This window comes from Syngnathus typhle, linkage group LG20 (assembly GCF_033458585.1).
Source record: "Syngnathus typhle isolate RoL2023-S1 ecotype Sweden linkage group LG20, RoL_Styp_1.0, whole genome shotgun sequence".
Lineage (NCBI taxonomy): Eukaryota > Metazoa > Chordata > Actinopteri > Syngnathiformes > Syngnathidae > Syngnathus > Syngnathus typhle.
The window spans coordinates 5,789,322-5,813,305 of NC_083757.1; the positions used below are offsets into that span (position 1 = coordinate 5,789,322).

The 23,984-nt window shown below is 46.0% G+C and overlaps 6 protein-coding genes across 8 annotated transcripts; 4 read left to right on the forward strand and 2 right to left on the reverse strand.

Moving 5' to 3' along the window:
- Positions 1–315: 315 nt before the first annotated feature.
- On the reverse strand, positions 316–5,385 carry laptm4b (lysosomal protein transmembrane 4 beta). Its single transcript, XM_061266601.1, has 7 exons — positions 5,070–5,385; positions 4,010–4,127; positions 3,228–3,301; positions 3,034–3,156; positions 2,866–2,964; positions 2,422–2,517; positions 316–1,591 (listed from the first exon to the last, which is right to left on the reverse strand). Exons 1-7 carry the CDS (start codon positions 5,160–5,162, stop codon positions 1,514–1,516), a joined length of 681 nt encoding a protein of 226 aa, XP_061122585.1. The 5' UTR covers positions 5,163–5,385; the 3' UTR covers positions 316–1,513.
- A 1,009-nt stretch (positions 5,386–6,394) lies between these two features.
- Positions 6,395–9,563, forward strand: LOC133144136 (gastrula zinc finger protein XlCGF8.2DB-like). Of its 3 annotated transcripts, none has more exons than XM_061266598.1 (3): positions 6,409–6,481; positions 7,188–7,423; positions 7,964–9,563. In XM_061266598.1, the coding sequence occupies exon 3, from the start codon at positions 7,999–8,001 to the stop codon at positions 8,869–8,871; it is 873 nt and encodes a 290-aa protein (XP_061122582.1). In that variant the 5' UTR covers positions 6,409–6,481; positions 7,188–7,423; positions 7,964–7,998; the 3' UTR covers positions 8,872–9,563. The 3 variants fall into 3 exon arrangements, with proteins under 3 accessions (XP_061122583.1, XP_061122582.1, XP_061122580.1); XM_061266596.1 differs by having other exon boundaries at positions 6,437–6,481; positions 7,168–7,423; XM_061266599.1 differs by lacking the exon at positions 7,188–7,423 and having other exon boundaries at positions 6,395–6,481.
- A 310-nt stretch (positions 9,564–9,873) lies between these two features.
- LOC133144135 (formyl peptide receptor 2-like) lies at positions 9,874–12,489 on the forward strand. Its single transcript, XM_061266595.1, has 3 exons — positions 9,874–10,168; positions 11,044–11,207; positions 11,304–12,489. The coding sequence occupies exons 2-3, from the start codon at positions 11,052–11,054 to the stop codon at positions 12,129–12,131; spliced, it is 984 nt and encodes a 327-aa protein (XP_061122579.1). The 5' UTR covers positions 9,874–10,168; positions 11,044–11,051; the 3' UTR covers positions 12,132–12,489.
- A 233-nt stretch (positions 12,490–12,722) lies between these two features.
- LOC133144957 (C3a anaphylatoxin chemotactic receptor-like) lies at positions 12,723–13,845 on the forward strand. Its single transcript, XM_061268009.1, has 2 exons — positions 12,723–12,905; positions 13,015–13,845. Exons 1-2 carry the CDS (start codon positions 12,723–12,725, stop codon positions 13,843–13,845), a joined length of 1,014 nt encoding a protein of 337 aa, XP_061123993.1.
- Positions 13,846–15,002: 1,157 nt separating this feature from the next.
- slc39a7 (solute carrier family 39 member 7) lies at positions 15,003–19,634 on the reverse strand. Its single transcript, XM_061266581.1, has 9 exons — positions 19,370–19,634; positions 17,468–18,533; positions 17,038–17,171; positions 16,786–16,954; positions 16,647–16,715; positions 16,374–16,496; positions 16,246–16,311; positions 15,983–16,179; positions 15,003–15,897 (listed from the first exon to the last, which is right to left on the reverse strand). Exons 2-9 carry the CDS (start codon positions 18,522–18,524, stop codon positions 15,643–15,645), a joined length of 2,070 nt encoding a protein of 689 aa, XP_061122565.1. The 5' UTR covers positions 18,525–18,533; positions 19,370–19,634; the 3' UTR covers positions 15,003–15,642.
- Positions 19,635–20,039: 405 nt separating this feature from the next.
- On the forward strand, positions 20,040–22,215 carry LOC133144134 (major histocompatibility complex class I-related gene protein-like). Its single transcript, XM_061266594.1, has 7 exons — positions 20,040–20,196; positions 20,433–20,699; positions 20,762–21,040; positions 21,105–21,407; positions 21,484–21,600; positions 21,733–21,750; positions 21,835–22,215. Exons 1-7 carry the CDS (start codon positions 20,121–20,123, stop codon positions 21,879–21,881), a joined length of 1,107 nt encoding a protein of 368 aa, XP_061122578.1. The 5' UTR covers positions 20,040–20,120; the 3' UTR covers positions 21,882–22,215.
- Positions 22,216–23,984: the final 1,769 nt, after the last annotated feature.

The window sequence follows — 23,984 nt, forward strand, 5'->3', positions numbered from 1 at the left end:
GTGGCTGTTCAAAATGGAGTCAGGCATTACCTTAGATAGAAGACTGATAGACGCTCACCTACTTTGCCCGGACGGATGAGCATGTGGGTCACAATCTGTCTGCATTTTTGCACGTGATGTAGTTTTTTTTACTCTAATCAGCATATCTGAACCGGATTCCTACAACTTGACCCATAAAACTGCGCAGTGTATTTTTAATGGTGAAAATGCATGCAAACTCAAGTTTATGACCCAAAACATTTTAGAATGATAGCATAACTGCTTTAGTCATTTTAATCTTGAAATAAGACCAATCATGGGACCCCATGCCATGTATTTTTAATGATTATTTATTATGATTGAGGACACATTGCTGGATTGTAAAGGACAGTCAAAGGGATTCTGACAATTATACACTGAGGCATCAGTCATCCCAGCTTTCATCTTTGTGTTTTCCACACTTCCGACTTGGAATATCAAACCGCTCTGCTTTTTTTTCCGGACGCGACGTCACAACGACAAGCAATGTCATGTCTGCCGCTTTAAAGTGCGAGCTCGATTGCATGTGCAGAAGCACTGGTCATGAAGGCGCCCATCTAGGTACTGTGCTTTTCCCTTGAATGAGACTTGCAGTTTGAGTTTGATGCTAAATTTTAGTTGTTTTTTTATAATATTTTTAAGTGTTTTCATTTATGTACACAGTACTATACGCCGATATTACGACAATACACAACGCGTTTTATTAAAGTACTAAATTATGATGGACTCTTACATAAGGGAGCAAAATTTTGTGTCTTGGCTATTTTAGTGATTGGTTGTTAAAAAGAAAATAGATGATCAGTCGCTACTAAGACTGCACAAAATAGATAAATTCTATTCGAATACAGAGGTGCTATTGAGTTCATGAGATATTACTAATTTGATGGATGTGCTCTACCAGTTTGTGCTATTATGCTAAGCTAATGCACCACATAAATCAACAGTTGTTTGGAAAAAGGGCAGTGACACACACACACAAGAAACTCTCCCATGTTACGTCTTGAAAGGAAAATGCCTTCAAGGAGCTCCACCAAACTCGATCCGAGAAAAGTAAAAGACACAAAAGAGGAAGATGTCGCGGTTTGCGTGCATATCCTCTTCGAGATGGAGCCGCACATTTGAAGGAAGACTTTTAGAAGACTTGTAATTTCCTCGCGGGGATGACCACCAACCCCCCCCCTCTCCTTACAGTTATACAAAAAAAAAAAAACATACAAAAATACCCCGTCGTTACATTCAAAGAGGGAGGGGGATGCAAAAGTGCTCTTGCTCCTCACTCAGGACAAAAACACGAGGGAGATTCACAGTATCGAAGGGCTAACAGTTGGTGGCCGACTCAAAGTGCATGTCCGTGCGGAGGAGCAGACGTCACGGTGACAGAAAGACCGTCTCTAAACTAACGGAAATGTCAAGAATCCACATCCGAGACTCATCTACGCCTACCGATGGAGGTGTAAGGGGGGGGGGGGGTTATAAGAGACTGGACGGGCTGGGCTCAAGCCTCCACGTACTGAGGAGGGGGGGGCTCCTTAGGTGGTATGGCGACCACTTCCTCGTAGGGTGGAAGCAAAACCTAAACAGAGTGCAGAACACAAAATTAGAGAAAGGGGGCGCTGTTTTGTATGATTGTCAAGGAAAAGCAACAATCTCCATTCTTTAAATTCTCTTCTATGCACACAGGCTGCAGGAATGCACAATTGCTGCCGTTGCTAATTCAGGCGAGCGGGAGAAATGTGCTCAGAGGGGATGCGATTGTGAGGCATCAGCTGGGGGAAGGCCTTGCGAACCCATCACGGCCGGGGATTTGAAATGAAGCGGACAGGCAGACGCTTATGTAACGTGTCCACGACAACAGAGGACACATAAAGAGCATGCGGAGGCTGCGTGTGCAAAACAACATTTCATATATAAAAGCATGCACTCAAACATTTACCGCCGCTGCTTTTTGCAATGGCGATGAAAGGAGCGCTTTTAAGATTCATGGCTTTCACGCCGCCTCGCCCGTTATTGTACGACCGAGCATGAGACGAACGACGGCGATGATGAGCTTGGTGACGACGGCGAAGCGAGCGCAGATTAATCTCTTATGTATCAGTGTTGGGGGGGGATTAGCGCAGACAGGCAGATGGAAAGTGTGACCGTGCTTAAAGCCTTACGAGAGGACCCGACGGACGCACAAAGTGTACTCTGCACGGCGGATACCGTATCTCTAATCCGACAACAACGCCAATCCAATTTCAATTTACGCGGAGAGCCTCACAAAAACACCAGGGCAATCTACACATTTAAAAAATAAACAAAAAAGGTATTGAAATGATATTCAATTTATACAGGTGTCCCACAGGGATGTCTAAGCCTTTTTGTTTTTGGCTGTAATGAGAAGAAATGGGTTTGAGAACTCACCGTGGTGTCGTTAGTGGTGACATAGACGAGGACCTCAGTGGTGCCTCGGCCGCTTACGTATCTGTAGCAGTTCCACACGCAACCGATTAGGTAGGCCTGGAGACACAAATGAATGGACTGTTATTTTTTTCTAGGAATACTGATTTCGGCTTATATGTAAATGACTTTCTATTTTTTTGCTTGCTAAGCATCTGTTTTCTTGCTGCGCTCCTTCAGTTGTCGGTGGGACTTGGCAGGCTAACAGCAGGTTCATTGTGTCGGTGTGTGAAAAGACCGAGTAGCGTGCTGGGCTCGCACCCGAGCCAGCGTTAAAGCGGTGAACCGCTCCAATTTTACGCCCCCGCCCGAACCATCTGCTCATTCTGAAAAGTGAGGAAAAGGAATGCGATCCTTCTTCATCGTTCAGCTAATCGAGTGTCCGGAGAGTTTCAATGTAAATGTTACCTTGAAGGAGAGGATGCCGCCAATGAAGAGGAGGACCGCGATAACTAGGCACATATTATTGGTGGACATGATGTCCTCTTTGTAAGGGAAGGTTCCCGGCTGCAAGGATAGGGAGAAAAAAAAAAAGATTAAGAAAGAGTCTTCTGGAATGTGATGAATTTGACTCACCAGCTGCTGGAGGTAGTCCTGCACCGTGCTGGGGTACACCAGCACGCTGACGGCCACCAGGGTGTTAAGGGCAAAGTCGAAAATTTGGTAGCAGAAGAAAGGAATGATCCAAGCGGCGTGTTGCTGTGCGGGATGAGGCGGGAATTTCAAATGAGTCGAATATTTTGCGATGGTAAAATTGAATGTGGGCTCACCTTGTAAGCGCCATATGTTGCCATTCCACATATGAGAATCATGAGGAGGGAGATTGCTGTTGCTATGCAGATATCTGCAGAAAAAAAAAAAAAAAAAGATTGGAGTTAAGTTCTGTTTGCTCATGAGCTGTTAGTAAGTTAGCGCTATCGACTGGTGGAATCTGAACTCACTGTAATCAAATTGGATTTTCCGGGTTCATCCAGAGGTGCATTGACGGTTGCCAAGCAACGCAATCAATAGCCGCCTAATAAAAATATTTTGAAAGTCTCAAATTGACAGAGCGGATATTGGACTGAATGTCTTTAAAAGGTCAACCAAAAAACGCAAAAATAAAAATGCACAGAGGCTAATCCTTTGATTCTGGTCAGCGAGCTTTCTTTCTGCCAGGGTGCTCTCATTTTTCGTTAATTAAAATGACTCATCTTGTTTGTGTTTTCCAACGCTAAAGCCAAAGACATTTTACCCCCCCGAAGCGCTGGTGGCGGTTTATTTTTTATTTTTTATGATTGTCCCGGAATGGCACTGTCAGCTCGGACACAGCTGATGTGCCTCAGAGTGGCTGAACGTCCCCTCAGGCCGACGCAAGGCCACACGCATGCGCTAATACGGCGTCTGATTAAAAAGCAGCATCTCGTTCCACGTTGGATTACGGCATCCATCTTGAATGACTCACCAATCCATCGACTGATCCCACGAGGAGATTTGTTAAATGTTACCAAGATGTGACGAGCCGCATGACACACTGAGATGAAAACGAGATTGTGTTTATGTTTGCACTCACTAGCGTCGTCCATGACATCGACGTCAGTGCCCAGCTCGGAGCTGGTGAGGTGGTAGCGATACTGCACGGGGTCATTGAGGGCCGACAACAAGATGAGTAGCACAACCGCGTTGATGAGCTGCGAAGGAGAAGAAAATAAAGATTCTCAACATCCTTAACGTTTGTGAGGAATGTGACAGTTGAAAAAAAAAATACACCATGGTTTTTAAAAATGCTATTGTGACATGTTAGTCCAGACGAAAACAGTATGCAGACAGGAGGGGGGGGGGGGGGATATAGCGTAAACACTTACAAAAGCCCAAGCGGGGATTTAGCAGGCTTAGGAGGTGCGCTACTATGTTTAAAAGCTCAGGTTAGTCCAAAAGCAGCAATGCTAAATTTAACCAAAGTGCACATGAAGGGTAAACAGTGCAAAACACCTGATGGCCATTATACAACATATAAATGAAAAGTGGCACACCTTTGTCCAATATTACACTATCGACTCACTTGATGTCAAAACATGTGGTCAGAATGAATGAACCCATTCAAAATCATGTTAAATGGACACTTGCCACCTTTTAAAGCGCCTCGGATTGAATCCAATGTTGATGTTCTAGAAGGCTTTTCCTGACTTTTTTGTAGTCACATCACATCCCATACTGGAAGAGGGTGTGCACACTTGCGCAAATGTTTCTTTTATTCCCCGTCTCTTGACAAGATTTTTTAAAATGACTTGAATAGGGTATATGCCATAATGATGATAAAGTTTTTAAATCACCCCAAGAATAAAACGCCAGTGTTCCTTTCAGCAAACTGGGCAGATTTATCCTAATAAAACCAGATTTTTTGAGAGATGGGTCCCAACACTTGAGCCGATTTGTTAGAGTCACTGTAATGTTTCTTAAAAACGTTGAACAGTGTTTATAAATGTAAATCACGACGAGATAAGGAAATGCAGACATTATTTTAAGGTGAGAAACATCCGAGGTTCAACATCGTCGCAAGCTAGTTCAAATGCATCGGCATGTGACAATGCTATCGATAAAGTCGGCGTGCTTGCTTCAATCGAAGTCCTTACCATGTACCAAATACCCAAAATAATGGTGCCCGTCCGGACATGGCAGCAGAGGCAGCAACTCGTCGAGTACCAGCGGTCCCACGGCGAAATCATTCTCAAATGGGAAACCGAAACGAGCGCAAATTTACATGAAGGCTGTCAGGGGTGGGGGGGGGGGGGGGAACGCCGTTTAGCTCCGCTTGTATGTTAAAATAAAATATGACAATAAAACAATAAATTGTTGTCACATAGAACCTATGTCGCGCGAGATGTTCTTCTCCTGCTCCAGTGAGAGGAAGGATCGAGAGAGTCCCTTAAATCTAATCTGGCTCATCCGAGTCACGTGACCAGCTGCGTTTTTATTTATTTATTTGTTTATTTTAAAACGCGATGGTGGTTGGATGAGTAATACAAATGATTCTTTTTAACTCATTATTTACGCTTTTTAATCTAATTTGAATGTTTGTTTTTTTTTATTTCCATGTTTTGTGCGTCGAAATACATCAGGTATAGTCTATAATACAGGTGTCAAACACAAGGCCCGAGGGCCAGATACGGCCCGCCACATCCTTTTATATGGCCGGCGAAGACAAATTGTGCATCGAATTCGTGTTTCATTACTAGAATTGGAAATTGTCTTCACTTTTAATATATTGATTTTTAAAATATTTGACCAGTTTTTACTCGTCTGATTTGAAAACGAGTTATTTGTCAGTTTGTTTTGTAGTTTTTACTGTATATAAATCATTTATTTGGGTTGACAGTCATAATGGCCCTCCGAAACAAGTTATGACTACAATGCGGCCCGCGAAAAAAAATGAGTTTGACACCCGGTGTGCAAATTTATTATCTGTTGAAATGCCTCGTGCCTATTATTAAGTACTTATGATTACCCGCAAAATAAAGTTCAGGAGTTCTCGTAGTTTAGTCTGGGTTGTGAAGTAAAATACTGTAAATGACATCGAATGAGAATGCGAGTTTATGTAGGTAATTTGACTGGATGAAGGATGAAGGCTGACAGATGGACTGGCGAGCACACACAGCGCTAAGCTTCGGCGTGGGTGGACCCATGTCATGCATGGTGCTGACATGAGGGGATTTTCCAGTGTACTCTTTAGCTCTGGGAAAAACCTTTTTGGGGTAATAATATTGTAAATCAGTTGCTCCTATAACGGTTATTTGAAAATTATTTACTATTACTCAATAATTGGAGAACTTCTTTTACCATCTATTTGAGTTATAATAATAGTGTTACTTGAGTATACTGTTTGGCTCCTCTTACGTACCATTTAATCACTGGAACAATTGTATGTAGTAACCCACTACGTCCACAAGACGGCAGCAACGTTAAGAGGATTGACGCGGTTGACGGAATGGCAGAATAGAAGAAGAAAAGGCCGGAAGTTAGCATCACGTCGCTAAACAGAGCCAGCGTGAGTGTTAAACTGTGTTTCCCCTCACTTTTTATCACCACAATGGCTGTCCTTTCACTACACGTGTGACATTTAACAGACGCAAAAGCACCGCATCTCCTCTGTGTCGCTCCGCGGCGGCCTCGACGTTGTATGAATTAGCTTTAGCTGAATAGCTGCAAACAAAGAGCTGCGGAAGTTAGCAATGCATGCTGAAAAGAAAGACAGTCAACAGTAGCACCGCGTTGAAAATGTGTAAAGTTCAAATGCTGAGAGCTTTGGTGCATCAGCGACTTAATTCGGCCGTTGAGGAGATATGTGGGCAGGTATCAAGTTCGACTTCATCAGTTGATCTCTGACTTGAGGGCGGGGCGATATTCAGATTGCGCAAGTACATGTTTTTTTTTTTTCAATCAACACAGTTTCTGTATCTGTACCAATTCTATTTAATATTTATATGATTCCGCATGGGGACATAATACGCAAATATAATATTGGTTTTCAATGCTACGCGGATGACACCCAATTATATATGCCGTTATCGATGACAGATCCGCGGGACTGTTGTAATCTTGAGGCGTGCCTTGCGGAGGTCAAGCAATGGATGTCTCTCAACTTCCTTCGTCTTAACCCAGATAAAACTGAGATGTTGACAATTGGTCCAATTCGTCATCAACACTTATTTTAGGAAACCATTATAACCATAGATAACCGTACTATCATCCAGTCTGTCCTCTGCACCTCCATCACTGTCTGGTTTGGATCGGCCTCCAAACAAGACAAGCACAGACTACAACGGACAATCAGAACTGCAGAAAAGATCATTGGAATCAACCTCCCATCTATCCAAGACTTGTACCTGTCCAGGACCAGGAATCGGGCAAGGAACATCTCTACAGACCCTTCTCACCCGGGCTGCAGTCTGTTTGAACTACTCCCCTCCGGACGGCGTTATAGAGCTCGGTACGCCAAAACCAGCAGACACAGAGACAGCTTCTTCCCCCAGGCTGTTGCTCTGATGAACTCACACCACTCATAGAGTCTCAGAGACATTACTGTGCAATAACATCCTGCTCCTCACACCTTCTTGAATTTGTCTACACTGTTTTTGCATTATTCACATGTCCTGAATGTTGTTAGTCACCTAAATGTTGAACAGAGGGTGTGTTTCTACCGAAGTCAAATTCCTTGTTTGGCACGCTCAAACATGGCGAATAAAAAACTCTTGAATCTTGAATCTTGAATCTATCACTCAGAGCGCTACTGCAACTAATCTCGGGGTAATATTTAACCAAACGCTCTCCTTTCAAAAGCACATTAAGAATATAACCAGAATTGCCTTTTTTCACCTTCGTAATATTGCTAAGAATCGTCCTATCCTATACAAATAAACTTGACTACTGCGATGTAATTTGGCAAAATAGCCCTTTGCAATTGATCCAATGCATTGAGGCAAATCAGTCAACATAAAAGTCAACCCTTATGTTTTCTCATGTCTTTTAGATCTTGCTGCCGGGCAGCAGAAGTAGAGCTCCACAATGGAGCTGAAGGAGCCCGAGCCAACCCACATCAAAGTGGAGGCGCAGGAGGACCTGTGCGGCAGTCATGAAGCCAAGCAACCAGAGGAGACGGCCGACGGCCAGGTGACTAGCATCATTGTCAAGAGTGAAGATGACGAGGAGACCCAGTCGCCTGAGGACAAGGGCGAGGCCAGTGCCACTGTGGAGCCCCTCGTGGGAGTGCAACCTCACAGCCGTGTGGCTCGGGTTACACGGTCGCAGCGAGCTGCGTCGGCCCTTCCTGACCCCAAGACCGGAGCTCCTGGCGACGTGACGACAGCCGGAAGCACATTGTCCGGTTTGAATTGCACGCGCCGTGAGCGGCACCCGGGCGGGAAACCATTCATCTGCCCGTTTTGCTGCAAAACCTTCAACCAACGCGTCCACTTGTCCCGCCACTTAAGCGTCCACACGGGGGACAAACCCTTCCACTGCACCATCTGCACCAAAATGTTTGCCACCAGGGACCGCTTGCGCTCCCACACCAGAATCCACACGGGAGAAAAACCATTCAGCTGCCCCGTTTGCGGCAAGCGCTTCTTCCACCGTTCGCATTTAGTCAAACACTCGCACATTCACACGGGCGTGAAACCCTTCCCGTGCCTGTTTTGCGGCAAGCGCTTCTACTCCAACGGCGATCTGATCAAACACACGAGGACGCACACCGGAGAGAAACCCTTCACCTGCTCCATCTGCAACACCAGCTTCAGCGACAGCTCCACGCTGGGCAAGCACAAGCGGCGACACACGGGAGAGAAACCCTTCAGCTGCACCGTGTGCGACAAGCGCTTCCCCTTCAAGTTTCAGGTCAAGAAGCACAAGTGTGTTGGGGAGAACAGCAACGCCAAGTGAACTCAAAACAACCACGACAGCATATATTCTGTATATTATATATTTGGGATTTAATATCGGGGTGGGGCTACACAATTTGGCCTAAAAATAAAAATCTCTGCATGCTGCCGCTCGTTGTGCACTTTTCTATGTATGCATGCAATTAAAATATAACTAGCCCAAGAGGGACAAAAAAGTTTTTGTCCCAACACGTGGTTTATCGTTAGCACCCTACTATATTGCATTTTCGGTTAACTGCAATTTTTATTTTTTCATTATTTATGCTCACGCGCACACAAGCTGCTGTTGACCCCAGCTCACACCTCAGCGCTTGCATGCGGACTTGCTGATGTCACACGCCACCCGCCTCTTAAAGGCACATGCAACTTCACAGGCACTACCATATGCAGTCTTTTCTAGACTTTTTATGTTGGCAAGAAGTTCAAAGTAAATATATTATATATATATATGTATGGTTTGTTTGTATCATACTGTAACAGACGTGACAAAGTGATCAAAAAGCACTTACTGGACTTTTGAAACGGCATTTAACTGCATTGTGATGCACATTACTGGCCTCTAGTGGATTGGAGTATTTTGTGTCAATTTAAGAGGACTCCTTTTTTTTTTTTTATAAATGTTTTGTATGCAAAATGTTGTTCATCTGTTCACCCGTCAAGTGTGAAATTAAACAACCAGGTGATCTCCTTGTTTCTGACCAACTAGCTGTCCTGGATTATGTCGAATTGTGACATCACAGTTGGGCTCATTAACATAACTCAAAGTTTCCGAGACAAAGTGATTAATTTTGGCATATTCGTGTCAACAGGAAGGAAAGTGAACAATATTAAAAAAAAAAAAAAGAAACTTAACAGGAAACCAAGATGTCACCTTTTAGGTGAGAGTGTTTTATCTGATCACCATCTCACACTCAAACACCTCCAATTAGCTTCCGTTTTATTCTCGGTCACAAACGTGTCTGCGGAACTAACTCGATATTAGTATCTTGTTTTTCCAAAACAACTTGACAAACATGACACAAGTTGGCAAGACGGGACTTAAATCTGACATGGTAGTTGTGTACATTTTTTCATTTCAGCAAAAACTCCAACTGTACCGAGTGTCGTTTTAGCTGCTGGGGAAAAGCTCCGTCATTTGCTTTGTAAATTTATTTATGCTGCTGACGACAGTGCGTGTGTGTGTGTGTGTGTGTGTGCATGTATCATTCATGCCACAAAAGGGGAAGTATTAAAGTGTGTCTTCACTTGGTCTCGGCACTCTTGAGCAACTAGCCGACCCGATTCCTCCCGTTTAACAAGTAAGTGGGAATTTTCTCGCACTTATAATTTGAAGATTTTTCACGACTTCTTGCATTGGCCCTTCCTACCAATGTCACATCCAAGTTAATGTGATTAACTATTGCTACATTTATTTACACTGACATATATTATAAAGTATAGCATTGACATGATTCATGTTTAATTTTTATTTATTTTTTGCTATAGTTTATTTTTTGATACAGAGCTGGTGACTCTTACTACCGCTTTTAAACTATTCACGTTGACTTTGTCATTCACATTCGGATACTTCATTATTTATGTAGCGAGGCCGCGTGTGGCTGATGTAAACATGTACGTTGACATTTTGGGATTCTGGATTTTCCCTTTGCAGGACTAATAATAGCTAATTCGGTTCTATTTATGCTTACATGTGTGTTTCAAAGTTTTTCCTACAACACTTCTTACACATTGCATAATGTGCTGGGTGAAATTGTGCCACTTTATTAGGTACACAATCAAATTGTCCATAGGTGTGACTTGATACTTTTAGATTAAGTACCTAATCAAGTGACCTGTGAAATTTTTAGATTTTTTGCTCTCTCAATTGCCATTGTTAAATTTCACTTATAACGTGTGAGGCATCAGCGATTATTTCTCAAGAGCAATTTTCTGCGATTCCGGAGGAGTGTGAGAAGGGAGAATGAGGAAGTTACAAATTTGCCTGGATGAAATGAGACAGGAGCGGGGGTGTATTTTTGCGAATGAGTAGGGGCGGAGCTACGTGATGGAAACAACGGGGGGAGAGCTGATGAACACGACCGTGACTCAACGTGTCTCTATGAGTTATTGGAGGTGCCGAGTGGACTCGGGGAACTCAAAGCCCTCCCCCACGTGACCTCCATGTCTTCCTCAGGTCCCAAGATGCTCTCCCTCAACACCTCCCTCAACATCCCGGCGGTCAAGGCGAGTAAAGGAGGCGACATGGATACGCTCTCCATCGTCCTCGGCGCGTTCACCATCCTGCTTGGAATTCCGGGCAACTCTATTGTGATCTGGGTGGCGGGATTCAAGCTCAAGGTTTGCTTTCTTTTACTACTGTCGCGTGAATATCGGGAATGGATTTGTGACAAGATCCCGAGCAGAATGTCTTATTTGAGGCTTCCTGCTCCTCAGAAAAACGTCCTCAACGTGTGGTTGGTCAACCTGGCCGTGGCGGATGTAATCTTCTGCTTCACTCGAATCTTCTCCCTGGTCAAGAAGCTCTTCTTGGACCACTGGCCCTTCGGCTTGTTCATCTGCAAGTTCAACGGCTTCTTCAAGTACGCCAACATGTTTTGCTCCGTCTTCATGTTGGCTGTCATCAGCCTGGACCGGGCCATTTGCATTTGGTTCCCGGTGTTCACCCGGCGCCACCGCACTGTGGGTTACGCCCGGGTGGTGGCCGTGTGCGTGTGGGCAGCAGCCTTGGTCTTCAGCAGCCCTTATTTCTTCTACCGCCAAGTCTTCCTGTCGGCCAAGAACGTGACCAAGTGCACGATCGAGGAGATCAAGGACCCTGACGCCAGGATGGCGCTCTACTTCATCCGCTTCCTATGCGGCTTCCTGCTGCCCTTTATGGTCATCCTGGCCTGCTATATTTTGGCCGGGGTGGGCATCCGCCGGACCCGCTTGTCGGGTAAGGCGCGCCCCCTCCGGGTTCTGGCCCTGCTGGTGATTGCCTTCTTCCTGTGCTGGGCTCCCTACCACGGCCTGCTGATGCTCCGGATGCTGGACAGCAAAAACTTGGTGGTCAACAAATGGCTTTACCTCGCTAAGGGCGTGGCCTACTTCAACAGCTGCGTCAACCCGGTTCTTTACTTCTTTGTGGGTCTCATGATGAAGGGCCGGTCCAAGACGGGCAAGTCCTTGGCGGGCCTGTACAAGAGCGTTCTGGCTGACGATGTGGACGGGGGGTCGGGGCAGAGTAAGGAAGACTCCGTGGGGAGCGAATCCCAGCTGTGATGAGGGGCGGGGGGCTAAAACAACTGATGATGTGTCGCTGCCTTTGTATGTTCAAATGTAATAAAAATGTCTTCTTATCTACCATACTGTCTTGTCCAAAAGGAAAATAAAAGTGTGCTATACTTCAGAGAGAAATTAGCCGGACTTAGACGCAAAACAAAAGCGTATGGCTCTGAATGTAAACTTTTGTCATAGCGCCGCCTACTGGACAAGAGACTGGCTGCTTTCAACAGGTTCATCATGGTCGCTTCCCCCCTCCTCTGGCTCCGCCTCTTATGCAGGCCTAAAATATATTTGTGGACCAACTTCATACACGCTCGGTGATGACAAGAGTCACTCACGGTCCTTTGAATGTTAAAATTACACATTAAAGTAAAAACATAGAGCAATACGGTCAACGGAAGGGTGAGTTGCCTTTTTAGAATGATTCTTCTCGGTGACATAACAATTCACTCCCGTCTATTCTTTGTCTTTACACATTTTTAACAATTACCTTCAAGTATAAATAAAGCAAGCCAATGAATTTACGACGACTTGAAATCTTACCCGAGACGAGCGTGACTGAAGTTTGTTGCCTCCTCAGGTCTCAAGATGGTTCGTTGTGTGAATGAAACATCCGCTCTCTTCCTCAATGCCTCGCCTCGTGTCGCGGCACTCCAGATGAGCGACGATAGTGACATGGACGTGCTCGCTTTAATCTTCGACGTGCTCACCGTCCTGCTTGGCCTTCCGGGCAACGCCATCGTGATCTTGGTGGTGGTATTTCGGCTCAAGGTAAATGGACGCATTTAAATTGTTGGGAAATGGAAGTCTAGTTAACACAGAGTGAAGTTCCACTGTTTTAGTCGGCTTTCCCTGTCATTTTTCTCCGCCTCCTTCTCAGGCAAGCGTCCTCAACGTGTGGCTGGTCAACCTAGCCACGGCGGACCTAATCTTCTGTGTCACCCGAATCTTCTCTCTGGTCAGGGTTCTGTTCCTGGACCACTGGCCCTTTGGCTTGTTCATGTGCAGGGTCAAAGCCTTCTCCAAGTACACCAACATGTTTTGCTCCGTCTTCATGCTGGCCGTCATCAGCGTGGACCGAGCCGCCTGCGTGTGGCTGCCATTGTTAACTCGGCGCCGCCGCACCGTGTGCGCCGCCCGGCTCGTGGCTTTGGGCACATGGGTGGTGGTTGTTACCTTAAGCTGGCCCTTCTTCTATTACCGAGGCATCTTGGTTTGCGACAGAAACCTGAGCAGCTGCATCTTGGATGACAAGAACCACAGACAGGTCAAGACGGCACTTTATGTCGTGCGCTTCCTGTGCGGCTTCCTGATACCCTTCACGGTCATCCTGGCTTGCTACATCCTGGCCGGGGTGGGCATTCGCCGCACCCGCTTGACGGCTACGACGCGCCCCCTAAGGCTGATGGCCCTGCTGGTGTGCGCCTTCTTCATATGCTGGGCTCCTTACCATGGTCTGCATATTCTCCGGTTGGTGGACAGCAGAAGCTTGTGGGACGTGCTGATGCCCATCGCCAAGGGCCTGGCTTTCTTCCACAGTTGCGTCAACCCGTTTCTTTACTTCTTTGTGGGGTACAAGATGAAGGGCTGGCCCAAAAAAAGTCTGTCGCGAGTGTTCAAGAACGCTATGGATGACAACTTTGCCAATGAGATCGGGCAGTCCAACTACAGCATCAGAAACAGAGTGGAAATAAAACTGACTGTAAAATAGCAACACAGAAAGCAAGTTCAATAAATAAACAAGTCAGTGTTGTTTAAAAAAAAAAAAGAAAATTTCTTGTGCACTTTTAGGTTGCTCTTTGGGTGCCTGGATGCATCGCCACAAAGAGTCATAAAGGTTAGGAGACTTTTTGAAGAGGCTCAAAGACTTCTGCTGTCCTTTATCTTTCACCATCTGCAGAAGAGAAGGGACATAACAGTCAATCGGGCAGGCGTCACCAATTCCACAAAGCATTTGCTATTTCGAAAATGCAACAGAGTGATTTCGGTATCTCTGACAACACGTCCAACTGCACTCTTACTTTTGCATGCATGTTAATGCCATGTAAAGTCAAAAGAGATTACAATATGTTCAAGCGGCTGGTGAGTTGGGTATGTCTTCACAATTTATGCGAATAGTTGTGATAATTTGCATGATGAAATATATATATTTTTTTCAGCTTTAACATAGATTGAACCCTTTGACAGAGTTCAGTTCTGTTTTGGGTCAAGCTAATACTGCATGTAGATAAAAAAAAATAATACTGCATGTAGATAAAATAAAGACAATGCTATTTTAAAATGGCAAGCAGCTGCTTTCTCACCTTTTGAGGTTGCCAACTGTTCTTGGGGTTAAAATTTGTTTGGTCACATCTTATACTTGGCTTACAAATTGTTGAGAGAATGTCTTTTAAACTGCTCAACGATAAAAACAAACTTTTTGAAATGGAGGATCTGATAAGGTTGCACAAGAACTTGTCTTGTGTGCTGGTTTTAGTGTGACCATTTTGATGTGGTTCTATTCTAGCTTATATATGTTTCAAATCTCTAAACTAAACTCTATACTAAAATGATAATTTTCATACTTACCTAGTCTCTAAACTTTAGGACGTTAACAATGCTGCTAAACTGCTAAAACCGGTGACGTCTGTCTGACTGGTGTCAAGTCAAGTGACCGCAGTGTTTAAAAAATTTTTTTTTTCTAATTTAGTTTCACAGGTTATTGGTCATATTAATGAAGGGGAAACAAGTTATATTCCTTGGTCTTTAAACATCAAAAGTTCAATTTGAACCAGTTTTCAGACTGCAAATGTATGTATGGTACTTTATACGGTATAGTACTGTTCTTCCTGTGCTATGTTGATGTTTTCAATTATGGCAGAAGTCTGGTATCTTATCACCCTTTATTACTGGTCACAGTTGTGTACAATTGTGTTGTGGTTTGATTTCACAGTTGCTAATAAACAAAAAAAATCTACTTCCCTGCAATCACTCGATCATTTTACACAGCAACCCAACCATGACATGGAGGTGGGGGTTTAAAACCAAAAATAATCGTAACCGCGCGAGAATTAGCACATAAGGGATCATTTGTGGTCAAAAAATAAGTAATAAAGTAAAATAAGTACTTTGTGGACAAATGGGCAAACGGTGCACATCTTTTTCAAAACTGCAACATGCCATTGTCAAAACAAAAATGACTGTTCACAAACTTTACCTTGTTTACAGAAACGTGTATTTGTGCTTAAGTGCCACAAGTTATTTCGTCGGCACAGTACACCAGTTCCTTAAAAAGATTTTCCCCATGTCATATCTGAAGCTCCACCTTTGACCTCTTACAATACATAAAAGAATCCATCCACTTTAGAGCAAACAGCTACTTTGAACAAAAACAACGTGTGCGTGTGAGAAAGTCATTCCTCTCCTGATGTGTTCATCAGCTGATGCTCCTCCACCAAACACAGCTTTTGCCCCACAAAAGACTAAAACAAAGGTGACGACAAGGAAAGAAAAAGCACGTTCACTTCTTTCACTCGTACTCGGCGATCAGAACCATCATGCCGACGCCGAACAACAGCGCCAGAATCTCCATCAGCGACTGGCCGAAACTGGAGCGGCCGGCCAGGAGCTCCGGGAGGACAGTCACTGTGGCGATGTAAACAAAGCCGCCCGCCGTGAAGGGCAGGATCCAAGCGGTGGCGGCCGCGCCCACGCCTTCGGCCAGCAGCGAGCAGGCGGTGCCGGCCAGCGCTCCCAAGGCGGTCAGCAGTTGCAGATACATGGCCTGAGAGGGCAAATCACAAGTTAGCAACAGGAAGTATGGAAAGTAGGTCGCCGATCGAATGGAGGTTGCCAATCGAATGAAGCACCTTCCTCTTGGTGCATCCGGACTGGACCAGGATGGCAAAGTCTCCGATCTCGTGCGGCACCTCGTGCAGCAGGATGGTCACGGTGGTGATGGCGCCCACTGCTGGATTAACGAGGAAAGACGCGCCGATGGCCAGGCCGTCCGTGAAGTTGTGAGTGAAGTCGGCCGCCAGGTTCAGGTAGCCAGACACCTTGATGTCTGCAAAAAAAAGACAAAATAGAAATCAAATCGTTTGATTTTGATCGATGGAATCCTTCGACTCACCGGCACTCTTCTCCTCCACCTTTTTGGGTGCCTTCTCTTCACCGTCACTGTCCTTCTCCTTGACATCTTAACCAAAAAAATAAAAGTGAGCTGGATCGACTCGGGAAATTTCCCCGCGTTCATCTTACCGTGCGAGTGTCCGTGCGAGTGGCCTCCCTTCATAAAGCGCACAAACTTCTCCACGATCAAAAAGGCCACGATGCCGGCCAGCACCCACAGGCCCACTGACATCATGTTATCATGAGCGATGCCTGCAGAACGACGTCACATTAGCGCAGTTTTGACCTCTGAGTATCAAGCAAGTCGAGTCAAGTCATGATTTGACATGTCACACAATCTTGCTTAAAGTCAAGTTGAGTCTTTCCATTGTTCCAAGTTGTCAAACTTTGAGTCTAAGTTACCGTGCGAGTGGCCGTGGCCATGTGATTTCTCGGCGGCCCCCGTGTTGGCGCCGTGGTGCGAGTGCGGTGCTGCGTGAGGGGCAGAAGTCAGTTTTAAACGTTTTCTGCGGCGTTTGGACAGTAACAATTGCAAACGTACCCAGAGCGTGTGGAATGAGGTGAAGGAAAGCGTCGCCTAGCAGGCCTCCTGATGCAAAGCTCAGCAGGACCTTGAGCAGGTTCTGGTGCTTGTCGCTGTTGGACTGAACTGGGATGAGGAAAAGGATGAGGTACGGCGCGGCGCTAATCAGCAACGTGGCGGAGATGGCCTGAGGGCAAAGACGGACGGTTGAGAGTTAGGGACGGTTCTCAAAGCCAAAGTGGGAAGGTCGAGGATGGTCTGGCCTCTTACCTGCGTCCACAGCTCCATCGTGTCTCTCTCCTCGTCGTCAATCCCCAGCCCTTCAGCTGTGAACCAGTCAGGCCCGTGCGCATGGTCTCCATGGTGGTGGTGCGAATGACCATGGTCATCAGCGTGCGCATGGTCTAAAGGTACAACAAAAGTCATCAAGAAACAATTCATCAGTAGCAAAGAAGTAGTTTTCAATTTCAAAAAGGTCGGCGACGACATCATTCCCGCTCCTGCAATAGGGTTAGTTGTTAAACCGTTTAACAATACCGGATAACTGTCATTAGTAACAAAAAGATTTGTTCAATCCAATTATTCCATTCAACGATGGAATAATTTAGCATGAGCCCTCACGAGGTCATTGGCATGCCACCTCAGCGTCGTGTGCATTGTTCGGCATTTTCTTGGTCAGTGGCATGCTCGTGTTCATCACCATGTCCATGGCCGTCGTCATCGGCGCGAGTGCGCTCATCGGCATCATCACCGTCTCGCCCGTGATCGTTGGCATCGCTTCGTATGTGGTCGTCGACCTGCTCTTGGTTCTCCTGATGGCCGAGGTTTTCTTCGTGCTCATCGGTGTGGACGTGGTCACCGGTGTGCTCATCATCAATCTGCTCTTGGTCATCGGCATCGCTTTGTACGAGGTCGTCGGCCTGCTCCTGATGGCCGAGGTCTTCTTCACGCTCATCGGTGTGGACGTGGTCACCGGTATGCTCATCATCAACCTGTTCTTGGTCATCAGTATGGTCTAATTCATCTTCACGCGTAAGGTCATCGGTGTGTTCGTGGTCATCGGTGTGTTCGTGGTCATCGGCATACACATGATCATCGGCATGAGTGTGGTCACTGGTGTGCGCATCATCAACATGCTCTTGGTCATCGGCTTGCAGATGGTCATCAGCACGCTCATCGGCGCGCTCATCGGCGTCAGAATCGTCGTCGGCCTGACCATAGTCATCAATCTGCTCTTGGTCACTGACATATTCATGGTCATCGTCATGACCACGGTCATCAAGGTAATCAAGGTCCTCGGCTGGTTCTTGGTCACTGAAAAACTCATCGGCGTGACCCTGATCATTGCTTTGAACTTGCTCATCATTTTGCTGCAAGTCATCATCTGTCTGTTCGTTATCATTCTGGAAATCATCATTGTCATTACCCTGGTCATCGGCGTCATCATTTTGCACGTGATCGTGCATGTGCTCGTGGTGCTCCTGCACCACCTCCTCCTCCGTCGGCAGGTTGGCCTCGGCGCTCCATTTGCTGGCGCCGTGGAACATCTTCACCTCCGGGCCGTGTGAGTGGCCGTGGTGATGGTCTTCATCTCCGTGCGAGTGTCCGTGGTGATGATGCTCATCTCCGTGAGCGTGGCCGTGATGGTGGCCATGATCGTGGTCGTGCGAGTGGCTGTGAGCGTTGCTCAGGCGCGAGGCAAACAACAGCACGAAAGCAAATGTGGCCAGTGTCACCATCAGATGTGGGCGCTCCATTGTACTTACCTGGGAAAGAAAAAGAAAATCACAAGAATGAAAATAATTTCAGAAAACATACTACTTCTTAAATTATCCAAAAGCTCAAGTGTCACGACCTTCAACTTCCTCCTTACTACAATGTCAAAATAACATCACATTGCAACAGGCAGAATGTTCAACGCCCTTCCACTAGATGGCAGTAGGTGCAACATTAAACTCCATATCAATTTATGGAGATTCTTTTTCTTCCCAAAAATGTGTGCACATGTGCATGCATGCATGTACAATCTGGAATGGTGACCACCCAATCGCAGTTGAGGATAAGTCCTGAAAAGGGGGGAAGGGGGGGTCCAACTGAGTTATGTAAATGCACTACAATTCCAAATGTGTATAAAACGGAAATTTGGCAGGGAAACTGCTTTGGCAACTTCAATTCCAGAGATACATTCCTTTATGATTCTCCAAACAACCACGACGTTCATCTCTGTGTGCAAACAACTGATGAATAGAAAGAAGTAGCAGGTTGTATTGTATTGCATCACGTTCGGTTTGAATTGATTTTCTGCAAGAAAGTGCAGACAAGGGTCTGCAGGCTTTAAAGTTTTCAACCTGACGTCAAAAAGATGCTTTTCAAGTTTGGATTCGGACTTTACTTCCTCGTTTGACGCCCCAGTCGTGACCGACTAAGCAGATTTAGCTCCTGTCTGACTTTATCGCCACTTAAGCTGGAAAACAAATGAACAAAATGAACGCGAGAATGAACGCAGCATCAGTTGGGGGCTAGGCGGCGAACCAGCCCAGCTAACAGCAGAAGTAGCACCAGCTAAATTAATATACAAGCAGACATTGTTGCGGATACATACCAATGGTGCACCGGTTGCCTGGAAGTTTGTTTGTCTTTTCCGCGTCGGAGAAACAGGACGCAGCTTCGCTTCGGAGGATGTATCCTACCTGTAGCTATGCTAGCTGCTAGCCGAGACGTGGCATTCGCACAAGTTCTTAAATCTCGCGGGAAGACATCTTGATTCCGAGCGCCCGTCCCCCTTTTTCGCTCTCTGTCTGCAAGTATGAGTACATGACACAGAATTTGTGAAATCTTTTGAATTATAAAGTTCTACACAGATATCTTTTAAAACGTTGGAGACACAGTCATCTCATTATATAAAGCAAGAGCCGCTTTAATATGTCTCGGGTTGCTAACAAGGGAAAGTGTGTGTGTGTAGTGGGAGTGTAGGGAAAACCTCGCGAGATGTTTTCCTGAGGATTGTTTGGGGGCGCATCTTGTTTGCGATTGTGACGTCACACCACAAGCTCAAATAACCTGGCAACGAAATAACATACGAAATAATAAGATAAAAGCAAATATAAAGCATATCACAAAACCATGAAAGAGAATAAGAATAAATAAAATGTCACCCACTGGAAAACAATGTTATAATCAGAAGAAGCAAACCTTTTAGTTTTTGTCAAATATGCTTATGATATTTAATGCATTTAACACGTGAAGGACACTAGGAAAGTTCATAAAAATACTTCCTTGTGTCTTATCAGTAAAGTAATGTAGCTACGCCCCCCAAGCTCACAGTTGAGCTCAAACGATATCACGTGCTTAGGATGAAGAGCACGATGAACAACATCTTGACGTTGCTGCTCGCCTTGGCCGTATGGAGTGTGCAGGACACATCTGCAGGTTAGCTTGCCTTTACTTGTTCTAATTTTCCCCCGATTACACATATTTACTCCCTCTTTTGTTTATCCTCAAAGTGCGCAAAAACGCGCAGTTTCGGTTTCACTTTGCTTCGCTAACTAACGGTACATTTTCTTGACAGTACTGTATTCTTTTTATCGATATGTGCGAACAAATTCGCCCATTAAATGCAGCTATGTCATTTTCTGGTATGTTCATACCGAATTCCACCTGTACAGACAGACATTCCTTGAAATACTTCATCACGGCAACATCCGGTGTGAAAAACTTCCCCGAGTTTGTGGGCGCTGCTGAGGTGGACGGCGTCCGGGTGGGCTACTGTGATAGCAACATCCAGTCGGCGAAACCCAAACAGGAATGGATGAAGCAGCTGGTCCGGGACGTTCCGGATCAACTGGACTGGTACAAGCGCAAGTGCTTAGGCAACCAGCACGTCTTCAGGAGAAACCTCAAGGACTTGAGTCACCGCTTAAACCAGTCTGGAGGTGAGCCGCGTTCAATAAAATGGACTCGAGTATAACGATTAAGCGTGTAACTTGGCCGCCAGGCAGCCATGTTTTACAGCGGATGAACGGTTGCGAAATTGACGATGAGAGCGGCGAGATTGTGGGCTACAACCAGTACGGCTATGACGGAGAAGACTTCATCGTGCTGAACCTGGAGACGCTGACGTGGACGGCGCCCTCCCCGCAGGCCTTCACCACCAAGCTTATTTGGGACAGGGAGAAGGAGAGACTGGAGTACAACAGAGACTACTATAAAGTCAAGTGCCCGGAGTGGCTGAAGATGTATGTGGACTATGGGAAGAGTGTCCTGCAGAAAAAAGGTGAAGTCTGACGCCACTGATGCCAAACGTGTGACCCATTCTCACCTCTGTTTGTCTCCCGCAGAGCTTCCCTCGATGGCTCTCCTCCAGAAGACACCCACCTCGATGGTCTGTTGCCACGCCACGGGCTTTTACCCCAGACTAGCCATGATGTTCTGGAGGAGAGGCGGCGAGGAGCTCCACGAACATATAGAACACGGCGAGCTCCTGCCCAACCATGATGGAACCTTCCAGATGAGCGTGAACCTGAACGTGTCGGCGGTGCCGCTCGCTGAGTGGCCCGAATACGAGTGCGTGTTTCAGTTCGGTGGTGTCAAGGAGCAGCTGGTCATCAAACTGGACCAAGACGCCATCCAAAGCAACTGGAGTAAGTCCATGTGCATAGAAATGACAAAGTAGAAAACCTTCTTAAAGCAAGGAACGAGCTCAACTTTCACTTTCAGTTCCTCCCCAAAAGGTTCCGGCCGCTGTGGTCATCGGAGGCGTCGTCGGGTTACTGCTGAGCCTTCTGGCGGCCGCCGCCGTGGGATATTATATCCGGAAAAGAAAGGCTAACGGCGGTGAGAAGGATGTGTTGAAATTTTATTGAGTCATTGTCAGAAAGATAACAAAGTTCAAAGTCTGTTCAGAGCTGTTTATTGTTTGTCGGATCATTGACTGTCAGCATGACCATTTGTCTTTTTGTTTTGCAGAATTCCAGGCTGTTGATGGTAAGTTTGATAGTGGACCTTAAATTGAGGGCTTGTGTCAAAACCTTGCATGAACTGCTGCATATTCCATAATTTCATCCTCAGCGGGCCCGGAATTCGCCCAATCCCACGTTGGAGACTGTGAGCAGTGAGCCCTTGAAAAAGAACGGCAGGACCAGAACTTATTACAAGAGAAGCTAGCCCGCTAAACCAAATCAAAATGAGCCCTATTGTTATGTGATTCTTTTCCAACATAAGTTTATTTTTTTACATTTATCACTTGTCTTATTATTTATTTCAATTATCATATATTACCAGTCAGTATAAAGAAGCAGAATTCTGTCAGCCTAAAGCACTTTTATTTCCAAACACAAACCCCCTGTAATGTGATCCACAATTTTTTTGTATCTTATTTTTTACCTTTGTATTGCTTTGCAAAAATAAATATTTTTTTGTGCTGCATGACTAAATAAAATGCCAACTATATACTGTGTGAGTTAGGCTTGATTTTATTTTGAAAGTCAAAATTCAATCTCACACTGGACAGATGTCAGACGGGCTCCCAGACGGACTCACTGACATTAGTATCAATCAATAATCTTTGTCGTTGAGTAAAGTCTACTTCAAGTTCACACGTCCTGGAGGGGCGTCTGCAGCCGGCTGCTCATTTGGTCCGGGGGTCGGCGATGACCCCCGAGTCGCCGCCGCCGATTGTCCTTATGCAAATCAGAGGGGCAAGCAATTCATGGGCGCACAATTCGATTAGACATCTGCATATTGAGCATCTGCAGCCCGCGAAAATCTGCCAATACCTCATCGGCCCCTCCCATTCTGTGGCCCCCCGCGAGGGCAACGGCCCACGACCCCCCGAGAGGGGTGTGCCCCCGCCTGACCCTGTCAGACCCGGCGACAATACCTGACCCTGCCTCAGAGCGGAGTTCAAGGTAAACGAGCCTTTCTGCATAATCGTCTGCACATAATTTCCCTCCATTTTTTTAACACAAGCGATGATACTCGGACGCAACAGGTGGCGGCTCGGTTTGAGCGAGAGCATTGACATTCCCGGCGGCGTCCTCGTGTCCCGTCACTCCATGGGAGTCCACACAGAGATTCTCTGTGCTCTCCCCAGTGCACACAGGGAGAGTCACCAAAAGGAGTTTTATGAGCTTCGACGCTTCCTGCCAAGAAAAAGAGATGTGAGGTCCACATGCATGACACACGTGTGTAAAAAGACAACATACTCAGAAGCAAGTATTTTTTATTCTCTGCAAAAAATCGAGTGCTCATGATGCAGTTTACCGAGTCACTTAGTTGTGTAACTCTTCTATTTTCTGCTCTTGTTTTCTCCTTATGGTTAGTTTCTGACTGTTCTCATCGGTCCCGTTCTTCGATATTACCAATTAACTCCTCCCAGCCTCTTTTTCCCACCTTAAGTGATCGCTCAGCATCTCATGGAGGTCCACATGTGAAAAGACGTCATTTCTTGCACCCCCTCACCACAAGAAAGTAAATTGAGTCGTCAACAATCGGCAATAATTTGATGTGCCGTGGAACCGGCGGTTCGCCGTTCTCCCATCGGGACGCATTTGTAGCGACAACACAATTTGTTCAAAGGCTTTTGTCCCGCTCGCCATGGCTGTGATCTGCGTCTCGGGGCGGGCGGACAAAAGGTGTCAAACGGAGCGTTGGACTTGGCCCGCTCCTAATCCTATTACTGCGGCCTCCGACGAGCAGGGATGCTGAGCTGGCTTCATCTCGGCAATGAGCTATTAAAGTCCAAAGAGGCCCTGTGTGCGTGTATATATGTGTGTGTGTAATTACGTTGTTATCCACATTGTCATAACGTGTTATCCGCTGATGTGCTTCACCATCTCCTGTCCGTATCACTCGGCCACGGTGGAAGGTGGACATTTCAATTATGATTTCGCTAAACATACTTTTTGTAATATTTATTTTGGTTGGGAAATTGTCTGGCGAGAAGGCGATGAAGGAGTTTGAGATGGATACATTCAAATTGTAATGTCGCGTTTAGTCACCTATTGATTGATTTGCGTATTGTTGCGGCTCAAAACGAGTGGAATGAAGCTGCCTTTTGTCTGCTTTGATGTCACTTATGCGGCCAAAGTGCAGACGGGGGCCACACACGGACCCCTCCGTCCCCTCAATGGCGGCAATGCGTGGCATTGAGCACAGTCAATTGGCTGGCAAATGCGGCCTACTATTAGCCGGCGGCGGCTAATGCAGGGGAGCCTCGC